The sequence below is a fragment of the Giraffa tippelskirchi genome, chromosome 3 (genome assembly GCF_054371585.1).
Source record: "Giraffa tippelskirchi isolate mGirTip1 chromosome 3, T2T-mGirTip1v1.2.pri, whole genome shotgun sequence".
NCBI lineage: Eukaryota > Metazoa > Chordata > Mammalia > Artiodactyla > Giraffidae > Giraffa > Giraffa tippelskirchi.
This window is the reverse complement of record NC_137277.1, coordinates 38,625,716-38,640,103: the sequence shown is the minus strand read 5'-3', so window position 1 is coordinate 38,640,103 and position 14,388 is coordinate 38,625,716. Positions and strand designations below refer to the sequence as shown.

Sequence of the window (14,388 nt, the reverse complement as noted above, 5' to 3'; positions counted from 1 at the left end):
GGTTCAAACCCAGTTCGACAGAGCCGATGCTCTTAAACAGCGCAGTCATTCCCTCCCGTCAGTGCCTTGTCTTGGGGTCATTTAGGGCAGGGCAACGGGGTGAAGCTGCCCAGAAGGCAGGACAGACCCCTACCGGAGTACAGTCGCCCGGCCCAGCGCACCCACGGTGATGTCAGCAAGGCCATCGCCATTGAAATCTAAGCCACCGGCCACGGACGTGCCGAAGTACTGGAGTCCTGGGGCCACTGCTGAGGCTCTGATCCTCTGTGGGGGAAAAACACAGGGTGTCGAGGAGGGAAAGGTTTTCCTTTCGGTTTTATTCAGTCAACAGATTGGCCCACTCCAGGGACACTGAGGCACTGGAAAGAAAAAGTCAAGGTTCTCCCAGGGGAAGTGGCATTTGAACAGAGGCTTGAAGGGGGTGGGGCTTGACAGAGAGGGTAAGGAGAGCAAGGGGTGGGGAAAGAGTCAGGGGTCAGTGCAGTGGGAAAGGGGAGACTGGGTGCCAGGAGGCCTGATGTGGGGCTGGGGTGTGTCTAACCAGAATTACATTTCAGAACCCCACTGCAGACACAGGGTGGAAGATGGGGAGGATGTAGGAGTCAGGGTGTAGGTGATGGGGATGTAGAGGAGGGGCTGGATTTGGGAGATGATAAGATCTTTAGGATGTGGAAGCTGACAGGCTGAGCTGGGGGCCTACAATTAGCCCGGGTTTCTGCTGTGAGCTGTGGAGGGATGGGGCCCAGAGGAGCAGCAGGTATCAGGGAAGAGGGTGCTTTCAGTGGGGCATCCTGGGAGTGAGATGCTGGAGGCCATTCAGGGTAGGGGCTCAGGAGCAGCTGGACACACAGGACTGAAGCTTGGAGAGAAACTGCAGCTGGAGGTGGGTGGCAGTGCCCGTAAAAGATACAGTGTGGAATTTGGCAATGGAGTCCAGGGGGGTGAGGGTTATGCAATGGGGTGGGGGGAGTGTAGGGACAGGAGCCAGAGAAGGGACAGAGAGAAAGAGGATCTGGGGCAGGTCCAAGGTCAGGAATGCCGAAGGAGACTGTCATAGGTCAGGAAAGAAGATGGATATTGCCACAACCTCTAGCCCCACTGGAAGGATGTGGAGGTGAGAACCTCCCAGTGACTTCTGTCCCCCCTGGACCCTCTCAACCCCCTGGGACCTGCCTGACACTTAGGACTGGAGCTGGCTCAGGTCTCAGGCCCTCATGTTTGGGGAAGATCAAAGTCCCAGGACAGAGGCAGGAGGTCACCTGTGGCTGGTTGGGAGAGAGGTCAGCCAGCTGGTTGGTAAAGCGTCCATTGTAGATGTACACACTGCCGAAGCCTGCACCATCATCTGCCCCAAAGTCCTCCAGGGGGGCCCCAATGGCCACGTCTGTGAGCTCATCCTGACTGATATCTCCCACTGTTGCCATGGCAAAGCCAAATCGGGCATAAGTTAGCCTGGGGTGCCCACTCAGTGTGCGTGCCAAGGAGAAGGAGCCCTCCTGTAAGGCAGAGAGACAGCTCAGGCTTCAAGACAAGGAGGCAGTGAGGTCCCACCTCACTGCCACCCCGGGAGGCAGGCTCAAAGACTCATTGATCCTGACTCTCCAGCTGGGAGTCTGAGGCTCAGAAAAGGCAAGAGACCTTCCCAAGTTTACACAGTGGGTGACTGGTGAAGCTGGGGTCCTGCTGCCTTGCAGTCCCGGACCCAGAGCTGTGCCCCTCTGCTCCCACAATTGGGGTACCAGACTGGTGATGAGGAGGCCTGGCTTCTTGGCTTGGCTCCACCACACACTGGCTCTGTAAACCGGGGAAAGTCTCAAACATCACTGAACCTCAGCTTCCTCATCTGTAAAATGGGAATGACAGCCACCTCCCACAGTTACTATGAGAAACAAGTGAGATCACAGACAAAATATGCTTTGTCAACTGTGCAGCTAGGTGGAATGTCATCATCATCAACATGAGATGGTAGGGTAGGGAAAGTAAGAAAGAGGGGGAGGGGACGGAGGGGATCAGCCACCCCACCAGGCTGCCATCCACCCTGAGCTCCCCATCACCGCCCTCCAGTGCCAGGCAGGGCCAGGGTGCCTCCAGCCTCTGTCACCTCAGCCCTAGGCTGAGCGGCCACAGCCTCAGCCACCTTGTGAAGATGGAGATCTCTAACCTGCTTGTTCACACGGTACATGTAGACTCTGCCCTCCTCTCCTTGAATGTGGTAAAACGGGGCCGCCACCAGCAGCAAGTCTGTGATGCCATCCATGTCGATGTCCACAGGGCACAGCTCAGAGCCAAAATAGGACCCCAACTACAGGCCAGTGGGATTGCAGCTCACGGGAAGTGCCAGGGACCCCCCCCAACCCCCACTGCTGCCACCACCACCATACCCCTCGACAAGGCTAGACCCCTGCTTGTGTTCTTCCTGGACCATCAGATTTGGGTCAGACCAGGTCAGTATGTTCACCGGAATAACACAGGAGGCTGGGTAAACGGCTGGATCCCCCACGATGGGGAAAGTCAGCCGGCACTCGGGCACACAGAGCCAGGGCCAAGGCTGAGTTCTGCTCAGACAGGGTCCCCCAGCCGCTGTGTGCCCAGGAGCCCACTCCTTTCCCTCTGGGGTCTCTGGATCCCCTTCTATAATAATGGTGGGGGGGGTTCCTTCTCCAACAAGTACCTGCTCGCCCTCCAGCACTGGCACAAAGTTGTTGGTCTCTCTGCCCACCTTCTGGAGCTCAAACACAGCCCCCTGCTGCTTGTGCCTTGGGGCCCCCGCCACATAGGAGAGCCCATAGGCCTTGTGCAGCACGGCCACCGAGTAACCTGCAGGGTCGGGTGGTGGAACTGTGATCAGGACCTCCCACCGGGCAACTCTTTTCTCCTCCACCTTCCCAGTCAGGCCTTCCAAGTAGCTTGGGCAGCGGGGCAAAACTGGAGACACTGTCTCATCCTCTTATCAGTGGTGGCTCCCAGTTACCCATGTGCCCCGCCACACAGATGTGATACACACACATTACCACACATACAGTTTCGCTCAAAATGCTCTCCACACATATGCACCACCCACGTTCATCACAAACGCAGTATATGAAGACCGAGGACAGGGTGAAGGTTCACTCACCAGTATTACTAATGGAGAGGCCCCGCCTCCCTAGGCAGCGGCCCAGGACCTGGCACTTTGGTATCAGCCTCAGGGTCCATCCCTCAGTCCATATGAACAACCAGGGCCCTCTCCAACTAGGAATCCTACCACAACCTGCGTCCCTATTTAGGCCCCGCCCCGCCCCAGGCAGCCTCCGGGCCCCGCCCCTCATCCAGGCAGCCTCCGGGCCCCGCCCCTCATCCGGGCAGCCTCCGGGCCCCGCCCCTCATCCGGGCAGCCTCCGGGCCCCGCCCCTCATCCGGGCAGCCTCCGGGCCCCTCCCTCACCCAGGTAGCCATACTGTGCAGACTTGGTGTCCACTGCTGTCTGGTTCAGGAAGCGGCCCTTACATCTGTGTGTGTCATACAGCAGTGCGCCCCCGGACCAATCAAAGGCCCCTACGGTTCCGAGCAGCACCTGCCCCTGCAGGGGAGGAGGGTTGGAGGCCATCTGAGTGGGAGGAACTCAGGGCCAGCCAAGGTGGCCGCGGGTCTACCTGGCAGCACAGCGAACCTTGCAGGGGATTGGGGGAGGGGGTGGTGGAGATAGTACCCACCGGCCCAGAGACGCAGGACAAAGGTGAGAGGTAAACACTGGGTTCCGGCCTTGTACCCAGGGCTCTACCAGGGCAGCTGTCCCTCCAGTACCAGCAGCCCCTGGCACAGAAATCCAACCCGGAGGGGCCCAGATGTTGAGTGTTAAAAAAGGATGTGCGTGTGTATTCGGTCACTTCAGACTCTTCCCGCGATCCTATGGACTGCAGCCCGCCAGACTCCTCTGTCCATGGGATTTCCCAATCAAGAATACTGAAGTGGGTTGCCACTTTCTATTCTAGGGGATCTTCCCGACTCAGGGATTGAACCTGTGTCTCCTGCGTTGGAGGCAGATTCTTTACCACTGAGCCACCTGGGAAGCCCACATTAAACAAGTATGGCTCAGCAAAATGGGGCTTATCTCCCCCAAGGCTGCACATCTGGGCCTGGCACCCAAGGCCCACTTGTGCTGAGTGACATGCTAACCATGCTCCCACCACACTTGTGGACCATGTCCTCACGGCCTGTATCCCACCCCATCGGTGGGGAACAGGGCCTCCAGGGGGGAGAAGTAGCCGGCTTGGTGGGCAAACCCACCCAGGCCTGGGGGTTCCCAGTCTGTGTTAAGTGAGCCACTTAACCCTGGAGCACAGGACGGAATGACTCCCTGTTATAAACAGGGTCACTCTCTCCTTGACCGCACAGGTCCAGGTTAGGGTGAGCACACAGAAGTGTTTTCCTTTGTCCTAAAACGGCTCCTTCAGATGCCTCACTACAGGAGGACCCTGTAAGCCGGGTGGGGGCAGGGGAGACGCTGAGTTCCTGGGAGTCCCTGGGGCCCCTCCTCTGTGCTGAGCTTGTCTGGTGCTCAGTCAGCCACGTACCTCATCCAAGATCTGGGCGCTGAACCCAACCTGTGCCAGCTGGTAGTGGGGGGCATCTCCAACCGTGCCTGAAAGCCAAGAAGCCCAGTGAGCCCTCTGTGAGTCGAGGCGAAGGGAGAAACCAAGTCAGGGAAGGGTCCAGCATGGCCTCCTCCCAGAGGGAAGGATGTTGGCTACAATGGGAGAAGCACCAGGCTGCTGTGGAGATCGAGGGGCCTTCTTTAACAGCTGCTGGCAAAGTAGGCTGGGTTGTTCCCTCCCTCTTCCTGGGCCTCGGTTTCCTCATCTGTGAGCTCCTGGGAGCAGGAACCATTCCCCAGTCACCCTTCTTCTTCCAGCACCAGAAAGAGCTTCTCATCAGAGCTTCACAGAATTTGGGAGTGCCGAGGATGGCTGGGACTATTGTTACCCTTTTATTTTGATTTTTTAAACTTTTTATTTTATATTGGGGGCTTCCCTGCTGGCTCAGATGGTAAAAAATCCACCTGCAATGCAGGAGACCTGGGTTCGATCCTTGGGTCAGGAAGATTCCTCTGGAGAAGGGAATGGCTACCCACTCTAGTATTCTTGCCTGGAGAATTCCAAGGACAGAGGAGCCTGGCAGGCTACAGTCCATGGGGTCGCAAAGAGTTGGACATAACTGAGCGACTAGCACTTTCATTTTATACTAGAGTATGGCTGATTAACAGCGTTGTGATAGTTTCAGGTGGACAGTGAAGGAACTCAGCCATACATATACACGTATCCATTCTCCTCCTCCAAACCCTCCTCCCATCCCGGCTACCACATAACATTGATAAGAGTTCCACGTGTTATACAGTAAGTAGGTCCTTGTTGGTTATCCATTTTAAATATAGCTGTGTGTACCCATCGATCCCAAACTCCCTAACTATTCCTTCCCCTCATCTTTCCCCCTGTCAATTGTTGCCTTTTTAGAGATGGAACAGCTGAGGCTCAGAGAGGTGAGGGGAGTTGCCAAAGTGCCACATGGAGGGAGGACAGGGACAGGGCCGGAGGGCGGGGCTTGGGCCTCCTGCTGAATGCCAAGGGGGCCGCCCACAGGGTGGCCAGGACCCTGGAGCCTCACCTTCCACGCGAATGATGCTCTCCTGCAGTTTGTTTAGCAGCCCATCCAGAGCCATGTAGTTGGTCACCTTGAAGGCATGATCCTCATCGGGGTCCGAGGCAATCAGCTTCAGCTCATTGTACGCTTTACTTTTATTAAATGCTTCTCCCACCTGCACAGAGGCCCCAGGTCAGTGGGCCAGCACCGTGAGTGGTCTCAAGGCCCAGGGAGAGAGCTGAGCCCCTCCATGTGGCCTTCGGGGTCCCCCATCACCTGCTTCCTTCTTTCTCTGTACCTTGCTTCCCCGCACACTCTACCTGTATGTTCCTGAACACACGAGGGCCCCCACCTCTGCCCATGCTGCTTCCTGTGCCTGCAGTCCTTCCAGCCTTTTCCGGGCACTAGGTCAGAGGCTCCTCTTTGTCCTCTGAGACTCGGCTCTGCACCAGCTCCTCCAGGAACCTTCCCTCCCGGGGGCTCCCAGGGTATCCAGTGCTCTCCCCATAACTTCTGGGAGAGTAAGCTGTGACCACCAGTGGGAAATGAGCCATCTGGGGGAAGACCCTGAGTGGGGTTGGGGGTGCGGGGAGCATGGGACACAGGGGCTGAGAGAAGTTGGTGTTTGTGACTGGAGCAGGGTTTGGGTAAGCTGCTTTCTGATGCCCCTCGAGGAACCCTGGCTCCTCACTGCCTCAGGCTATACAGAGTCACGAGGTACCCCCAGCTCCTGGCTCTTACCCCAATGGCAAAGCGCTCAACGCCGCGCATCTGTGGGGAATTGATGACAGTCGTGAGGTTGAGGGGGTCCTGGAAGATTTCCCCATCGGTGAGCACCACCATGACCTTGGATGCCTTTGCTCTCGAGCCTTGGTTTGGTGTGAAGATGTTATCTCTAAGTCGGGGAGAGGGAAAGGGAGAGAACTTTGCCAGACGGTTGACTGAGCCCTGGGGAGGTTTTATTCACTGGCTTGTCTTAGAATCGAAGAGGATTAAGGAGCCCTCCTAGGAGAACAGAGCCCCAAAGAGGGGAGGTGATGTCCCTGGGTACACAGCAGCACAGGTGCAGGAGGTAAGATCACAGCCCAGGTGTTCTTACCCCTCACCTGCTCCCAACAGACAGGTGACACCAGAGGACAGCACTGGAGTGTATGTCAAACTAATAATGATATTAATTACAGTGGCTAAGATTTACATAGCACGTATGTGCCAGCCACTGTGGTAAGAACCATATATATATTTTTTTGGTTACACCCTGTGGGATCTTAGTTCCCCAACTAGGGATCGAATGCTCTCTGCATTGGAAGTGTACAGTCTTAACCACTGAACCAGCAGGGAAAACCTAGCACTGAACATATTTTAACCCATTTATCCTCAAAAACCTATAAGGCAAGTACAATTATTATTATTATCATTTGGCCACCCCTTGCAGCTTGTAGGATTTTAGTTCCCCAAACAGGGATTGAACCTGGACCTCAGCGGTGAAAGTGCAGAATCTTAATCACTGGACCACCAGGGAATTCCCTATGATTCTCATTTTTAAAGTGAGGCAGTTGAAGCACAGAGAAGTTAAACAGCTTGCTCAAAGTCTCACAAGTGCAAACTGGAGCTGGCATTGAAGCCAGGGAGCCTGCCCACTCACTCCTCTGGTAAGCACTGTGCCCCACTGCTGCTCACAGGAGGAGTCTTTGGAAGAATTTTTGGAGGACTGTCCTGGGGTGTCATCCATCAGCCAAGGCTGGATTGGAAGACCTCACAGTCCCCTTTTAGCCAAGGAAGAGCCTGAACCCTGACCCTGTCCTCTACATAGTCTATCCAGCCACCTTCTCCAAGCAGGATGTCTCAGAGCCTCTGGGCAGGGGCACAGGCTGGCAGCCAGTAGGTCTACAGATAACTCACAGGACGTGCTGCATGGCAGAGGCAGTCTTGGTGACTTTCCCCACTTGACTGATGTTCTTGACTCTGTCCAAGGAGGCTCTAATGTCTTGGCTGTCCAGAAGGTCAAGCTCAGTCTGGATGACTTCGCCGTATTGCACCACGGCAAATCTGCACTGCAGGGCAGGGGCCAAGAGGGCAGGAGTTTGGCAGAGCTGCCCAAGGCTACCCCCCACCCCTTAGATGGCTCCCCTTGGAAGAAGTGGAAGAATCCACTCATTCCTCCTAGTCTCTGGACAGGAGGAGATGCCCAGGCAGAGGGGAACCTCTAAGCCAGTAGGGGTGGAGAAAGGTGTGATAGTAATGGCTTCTGGTGAATCATGGGCTTCTCCCTGAATCTATGTCCCTGTGTAGCCCCCTTTTCCACATTGACTCCAGGATAGGCTGTGGTGACTTGTTTTGGCCAATGGACATCAGCAAATGTGATGCAATCAGAGGATTGGAAAGTGCTTGCCATGAAAGAGTTGGGCTGGGCTGTTGGAGACACATGGCCCAGAAAAGTGAAGGCAATTTAGGGTCCAGTCAAGCAGGTGTCTGCCTCTGTAGGAATTAACTCCAGGTAAGAACAGCAGAACCACCCAGCTGAGCTCAACCCGAATAGCTGACCCACAGAAGGAGAGCAGATCCTTGGTGGATGTTTTGAAGCAGTTTGTTCGTGGTGGTGGTAGACAACCCACAAGTTGTGTGAATCCAGCTCTAAGGGAAGCCCACCTCAAAGCACTTCTTATAAAAGTTCTCCATCATGTCGTAGATGAAGTCTTTGGCTTTCTGGAAGTCTGGGGGATCAATGCTTCCTGAGCCATCCAGGACGATGGCGATCTCGGTGCCTGGGCCAAGACAGGGAAGCAGGTTAGGAGTGGGTGTGGCGTTTGGAGTGAGGGCAGCTCTCCCTGCTCTGAAGGGCACCCACCCGGTCAAGCCCTGAAGGCTCAGTTCAGAGAGGACTCAAGTGCCACTCCCAAGATTGAAGCCTTTGTCTCTGAGGCAGAGAGAGCCAGAACCTGCTCAGGCTCTGATGCTGTATGAGTCTCTCCTAGCACCCCTGCTCCCTGGGCCTCAGTTTCCCCATCTGTAAGACTGGGGGAGACAGAGCTGGGACTGGTCAAGTCTGCAGAATCCAGCCACTGCTCCCCACCTCTTGGAAAAGGCACACCTCACCCCTGGAGGTCGCCAGCCTAGGGGTCAGCTCTGACAGCCTCTGGGAGCAACCCAGATCTGCCTCTTCTCACCAGCTGCCTCCTCCTCCTTTTCCTCCTCTTCCACCTTCAAATCCCGTCGCCTCCTGGCTGTGTTCTCTGTGCTGCCTTTTTTGTCCCTGGAGCAGGCTCCAGCATCCACAGGGGCGTCGGGATCCAGAAAATTTTCTTTAAAAAGTCCACATGGAAGAGCTCAGAGTCAGACGGCTTCCTGGTTCACCTCCAGGCCAGCCCTCATTTAGCTTTCCCTCGTGTCCTTCACAGGGGGCCCAAGGCTGCCCTGCCCTCTCCGGGCCTCTGTGTCCCTCCGCATCTACCACAGGCTGGTGCCTCTTCATGCAGACCCCAGGAGAGCCCTCAGAGCTGTCCAATGCCAATGCGGGTCCAGTCCTTACCAAGGTCGGAGAAGTAGACCTGGGCCAGGGGACGGAGGTCAGAGGCCAGCAGGCTGCAGTTGCCTGTTAGCTCTGAGCTGAGGCTGTGGGGCTGCCGGGTTGGCACTTGAATGCAGACCTGGTGGAAGGGCGGAAAAAAGAAGGGGAAAGCCTGGGTCACCCCTGACCCAGGCCACACCCACACCCCCATGCCAGAACCCAGAGCCTCAACCAGGTAGGGGCCACAGAACAGCCTATTCACCCCTCCCCAGGGGGAGGAGGAGTCAGTGCCAGCGTCAGTGTGCTGGGTCAAACAGTGTACCCAGGTCAGAGCCACCATCAGCCCTGGGGTTGATCAATGATAGAGCTGGGCTCAGCCCTGAGAATAACACACCAGCCAGGACTAGTATCCACAGGGGTCAGCCACAAGGGTCACCACCAGCTCCCCGAGGCCCTCCATCCCCTATGCCACGCACACTCACCAAAACACCGTGGTGGTTCCGGACAGCCGTCACTCCCTGGTACCTCCCCTTTGGGATGGGGACATGCTCTGAAACAGTGAAGCCCAGGTAAGGGGGGAGGGATGCTGGGAGGCAACCCAGGAGCCAAGGATGAGGCCACAGGGCCATCTTGGTCAAGGCCCCATGAGGACCAGCTGGCCACTCAGAGCAACCTCTAGAAGCTGGATGGGGGAGCCTTCAAGGACAAGCCTCTCCCCCAGGCTCACTCGATGTCTCATTCAACATGTGCCCCATGATGTCTGCTCTATGCTTGGCCCGTGACAGATGGTGATAGGGATCCAGAAACACTGAGACCTGCTGCTGGTCCTCAGGGGCCCCTGGGCTGGTGGGCAGGCAGGTAGAGAAGCAGCAGCTGGCGTGTGTGCGCAGCACGGGGGAGGAGGGCAAGAGGCTGAGGGACTGGCCGTAGAGTCCAATGAACCCTCCCCTCTCCAGGTCCTGTCCCTGGGGAATCTTATTGCCCTACAACCCCAGGGGCATAAGTGTAGCTCCTTCCCCTCTCTCCCTACTGTGGACCTCAGCAGACTCTCATATTTGAGTCACAGGATCACTCAGCCACCATGCGGGACCGTGTCCCTTTCTGATGCAGAGATGGAGGCTGTTCAACCCAGGGCCTCCCACACAGTCTAGGACTCCACCTGACATGGCCGAGTGGTCGTCAGCAAAGATGGGCCTTCAGCTCGACTGGGTGGGATGGGGAGTGTTTTGTCAGCGAGTGAATGAGGTCCATTCCTTTGTTCATTCAAATACCATTATTGAGCACTTAATATAGGGCAGGCCCCATGCATTGGAAAAGACCCTGATGCTGGGAAAGATTGAAGGCAGGAGGAGAAAGGGATGAAAGAGGATGAGATGGTTGGATGGCATCACCAACTCAATGAACATGAGTTTGAGCAAGCTCCAGGAGATGGTAAGGACAAGGAAGCCTGGCATGCTGCAGTCCATGGGGCTGCAAAGAGTTGGACACAACTTAGCGACTGAAAAACAACAACATGCTGGACGATAGGATGGCCGCAGTTAGATGGGAGGGGGAAGGATTGGGTCCCACTGAGGTGCAATGAATTGGGGTAGGTTGGGTTTTGGAATCAAATGGAGTTGGGTTCACATCTTTGGTACTACCCAGATATGTGATGTTAGTCATACTGGAAGCCAGAGGCCTTCTCTGAACTGTAGCTTCCTCTTCTGTAAAAGGCTGTGGTTTTGAGAATTAAAAGTACACGAAGCATGTAACAGAGTGTCAGGCGACCTGGTGAACACTCCATACATTTTGGATTTCATTTTCATTGTTAGAACTAGGTCTGGAAAGATGGGTTATGGGTTAGGGTTGGGTAGGGATGGGATTGGGCACCAGGGTGGAAGGCTTGTTGTGGTGGAGTCTATGGTGGAGCGACCGGATTAGGTGCGCCCGGGGCTGGAATGATTGGCCTGGATGAGTGGGATTCCTAGAAAGGAGATCCTGGGAGCATTCCCTGGAGTGGGGGCTGACTTACCTACTGGTTGGCACTGGAGCTCATCCTGGATGAGAGAACACCGATGCAGGGGCTTTGCTGTTCGGCTGGTTCTGGGGCTGGTGACCAGGAGCCTGAGCAAAACAGTCGAGCTTGTCAACGATCCCCTGTCTCCTTCCCACAGCCCAGGCTCGGTCCTTCCGTCCCAGACCCACAGACCCACAGGCTCCCCATCCGGAAAATGCTGGAAAAGACCAGACCAGGACAGGCAGGCAGGCTCCTAGCCCAGGACAGTGGATCTGCATTTCAAGGGAGGCACGGGCTTAACCTTCACACAGTTTCTAGCAGGCAATGGCTAAATACCTCCCCTCTCTGCTTGTTGGCCCACCCTGACAGACATGGGCTGATATTGATGATAAATAAAGATTCTCTGCTCTTTGATGGTGGTGGCGGGGGGGGCACCAGGAAGCCACCAGCAGCGCAGTCGTTTCTGTTGCAGGCGGTGCTGGCTTCCTGGGGGGGATGCTGGGGGGGCCTGCCCCCACCTAGCTTCAGTGACCATGCTTCCTGAGAAGAGCATTCTAGTGCCCCCTTGCCCGGGGGCTGGTCAGAACTAGAAGTTCTGGGCCCCTCAGCCTGGTTAAGGCAGCCTCAGGAGACGTGATTCCCGGTGGCAAACTCTGCCCCCCACCCAGAGCCCAGAGAAACACAGAGACAGTGTCGGCCTAAATATTCTCAGTGATAGCCACCCGGGGAGGATAAGAGCTGCCCCACGACAGGGAGGTCTCTCTGTCTTGAGGGCTGTGAGTAGGGGGCATTGGGGAAGGGTAACAGGGAAGCAAGTCCGAGGTTTTATACCAACGGCTGTGGGAAGCCACAGAGGGCTTTATGAAGGGGAACCACACGCTTAGACAGGTCATGATGAGCTACAGTGGGTTGGGGGCCAGAAACAAGGTTGTGTCTCTACTTCTTCACCTCTTGTTACTTGACATTTTAGGAAGTTATGAAAGATGTTCACTTTATCTTTCATGGTTGACAAGATAATAATAAAATCTACAACTGTGTGTGTGCCCTCCCCAGCTTACCCCACCCCAAGCTGACTTCCACCCCAACAGGACTCCTGTCAAGGTCCGCGGTGGTCCCCACATTGCCAAGTCCAAGGGACACCTTTCTGTCCCTGTCTTCCTCAACCTCTCAGCAGCCCTGGACTTAAGGGACCATCTCCCCCTTGAACCACTTTCTTTTGGATTTCCCCTGACCTCCCTCACTATTCCTTCTCCCAATCCTTGGCTTGTTCCTTTGCTGTCTGACTTCTAAATGTCACCTGGGCTGGGTGTGTCCCTGTATCCCTCACCACACGCTCTCCCTATTGATCCCCTCCAATCGCGGGCTTCAATACACCTACAAATGCTGACATCCCCATCTTTTTATCTGCAATGCTAGGATCCCTCCACCAGAAGCCAAATGAAGGACTTGCCTGACAGTCGAATGGTTAAGATTCTGCACTTTCAATGCAAGGAGTGAGGGTTCAATCCCTGGTCAGGGAACTAAGATACCACATGCTGTGTGGCACAGCCAAAAAATAATAAAAATAAGAATAAATAAAAATTAGCTTCATCCTTGGGAAAAAATAAGAAAAAAAAGTCAGATCAGCATAGCTATAGAAAATAGAATAATGACCCTTCCGTTCCCAGAGAAGTCCATGTCCTAATTCCCAGAACCCCCAAATAAGCTACTTTTTATGGCAAAAGGCACTTTGTAGATTTGATTAAGTTAAGGATCTTGTGACGGGGAGTTTATCCTGGATTATGTGGGTAGGCTCAATGTAATCAGGCTTTCCCGATGGCTCAGCAGGTAAAGAATTCGCCTGCAATGCAGGAGACACAGGAGATTCAGGTTCAGTCTGAGAGTCAGAAAGATCCCCCAGAGGAGGAAAATGGCAGTCCACTCCAGTATGTTTGCCTGAAAAATCCCATGGACAGAGGAGACTAGTGGGCTACAGTCCAAAGCATCGCAAAGAATCATACATGACTGGGAGACTAAGCAAGCACACCAATGTAATCACAAGGGTCCTTATCAGAGGGAGGCGCTGCTGGCCTTAAAGATGGAGGAGGGGGCCACAAGCCAAGGGATGCAGACAGTCCCTTGAAGCTAAAAGAAGTGAGGGTACAGATTCTCCCCTTGAGCCCCTAAAGGAACAAAGCCCTGCTAATGCCTTGATTTTAGTTCAGTAAGACCCGTGAAGGACTCTGACCTCCAAAACTTTAAGATAATATTTTTTTTTTTTTCTTTTTGGCCACAGGGCACGTGGGATCTTAGTTCCCTGACCAGGGGTCAAACCTGTGCCCTCTGCATTGGAGAGGCAGAGTCTTAACCACTGAACTGCCAGGGAAGTCCCAAATGTATACTGTTCTAAGCCACTTAAGTTTGTTATGAATTTTTAAAATATTTATTTTGGCTGTGTCGGGTCTTAGTTGCTATATGGGGGATCTTTTGTTGCCGAACATGGACTCACTAGCCGTGGCTTGCAGGCTCAGTAGATGCAGCACACAGTAGGTGTTGCCCCACAGCATGTGGGGTCTTAGTTCCCTGACCAGGGATTGAACTCTGGTCCCCTGCACTGGAAGGTGGATTCTTAACCGCTGGAGCACCAGGAAAGTCCCACGTTTGTGGTGACTTTGTTATAGCAGGCCTAGGAAAGTAATTAATAACCTACTGCCTGTTGTCTAACAGGTCTCTCAAATTTAGAATGTCCAAAACAGAACTATGTCTTGTCCTCCCGCACCTGAACTAAACTTTCCATCTCCCCGCCATAGATGCATGTCACCCCTGACCCCCACGTTCTGGAGTCCGAGGCCTGGAGGGCACCCTTGCTTCATCTTTTCACTCATCCCCTCCATCAAATGCATCAGTAAACCCTATTGGTTCTTCCTCCAAATTATATCTAGAGAACATCTCTTCTCTCTGTTTCCCCTGCCACCATCATCTCACCTGATGTGTAGTAATAGCTTCCTAACTGTTATTTCTTTTTTTAAATTCAGTCTTGTAAATTATACCACATCACTCCCCTACATCAACAACCTCCCATGCCCTTAGGAAGAGAGTCTATCCATACCTCTTGCTGCAGCCAACAGGGCTGTGCACCATCTAGCACCTTCCCCAACCCTGAGACTCCCCTCCGGCTCCTTCACTCCTCAAACTCTAACTCCATACTGGCTGGCTGCTGTTCCTAGGCTGCACCCAGCTCTTTGCTGGCTTGGGCCTTCTGCCTTGCTGTCCCCTACTCTCCCCAAGCCTG

General features: G+C 54.6%; 1 protein-coding gene across 2 annotated transcripts in view; it reads right to left on the bottom strand.

Annotated features, from left to right (window-relative positions):
- The window catches only part of ITGAE (integrin subunit alpha E), a 59,568-nt gene that overhangs the window by 25,148 nt on the left and 20,032 nt on the right, over positions 1-14,388 (bottom strand). For both annotated transcript variants that reach the window (XM_081579910.1, XM_081579911.1), the window contains exons 3-16: positions 11,133-11,224; positions 9,604-9,671; positions 9,143-9,260; positions 8,781-8,915; positions 8,263-8,378; positions 7,516-7,667; positions 6,358-6,511; positions 5,641-5,791; positions 4,554-4,621; positions 3,424-3,559; positions 2,672-2,817; positions 2,162-2,302; positions 1,260-1,496; positions 134-264 (exon numbers count right to left, since the gene is read on the bottom strand). In XM_081579910.1, the coding sequence (XP_081436036.1) occupies positions 134-264; positions 1,260-1,496; positions 2,162-2,302; positions 2,672-2,817; positions 3,424-3,559; positions 4,554-4,621; positions 5,641-5,791; positions 6,358-6,511; positions 7,516-7,667; positions 8,263-8,378; positions 8,781-8,915; positions 9,143-9,260; positions 9,604-9,671; positions 11,133-11,224 (1,845 nt within the window). The remainder of the gene's footprint in view (positions 1-133; positions 265-1,259; positions 1,497-2,161; positions 2,303-2,671; positions 2,818-3,423; positions 3,560-4,553; positions 4,622-5,640; positions 5,792-6,357; positions 6,512-7,515; positions 7,668-8,262; positions 8,379-8,780; positions 8,916-9,142; positions 9,261-9,603; positions 9,672-11,132; positions 11,225-14,388) is intronic.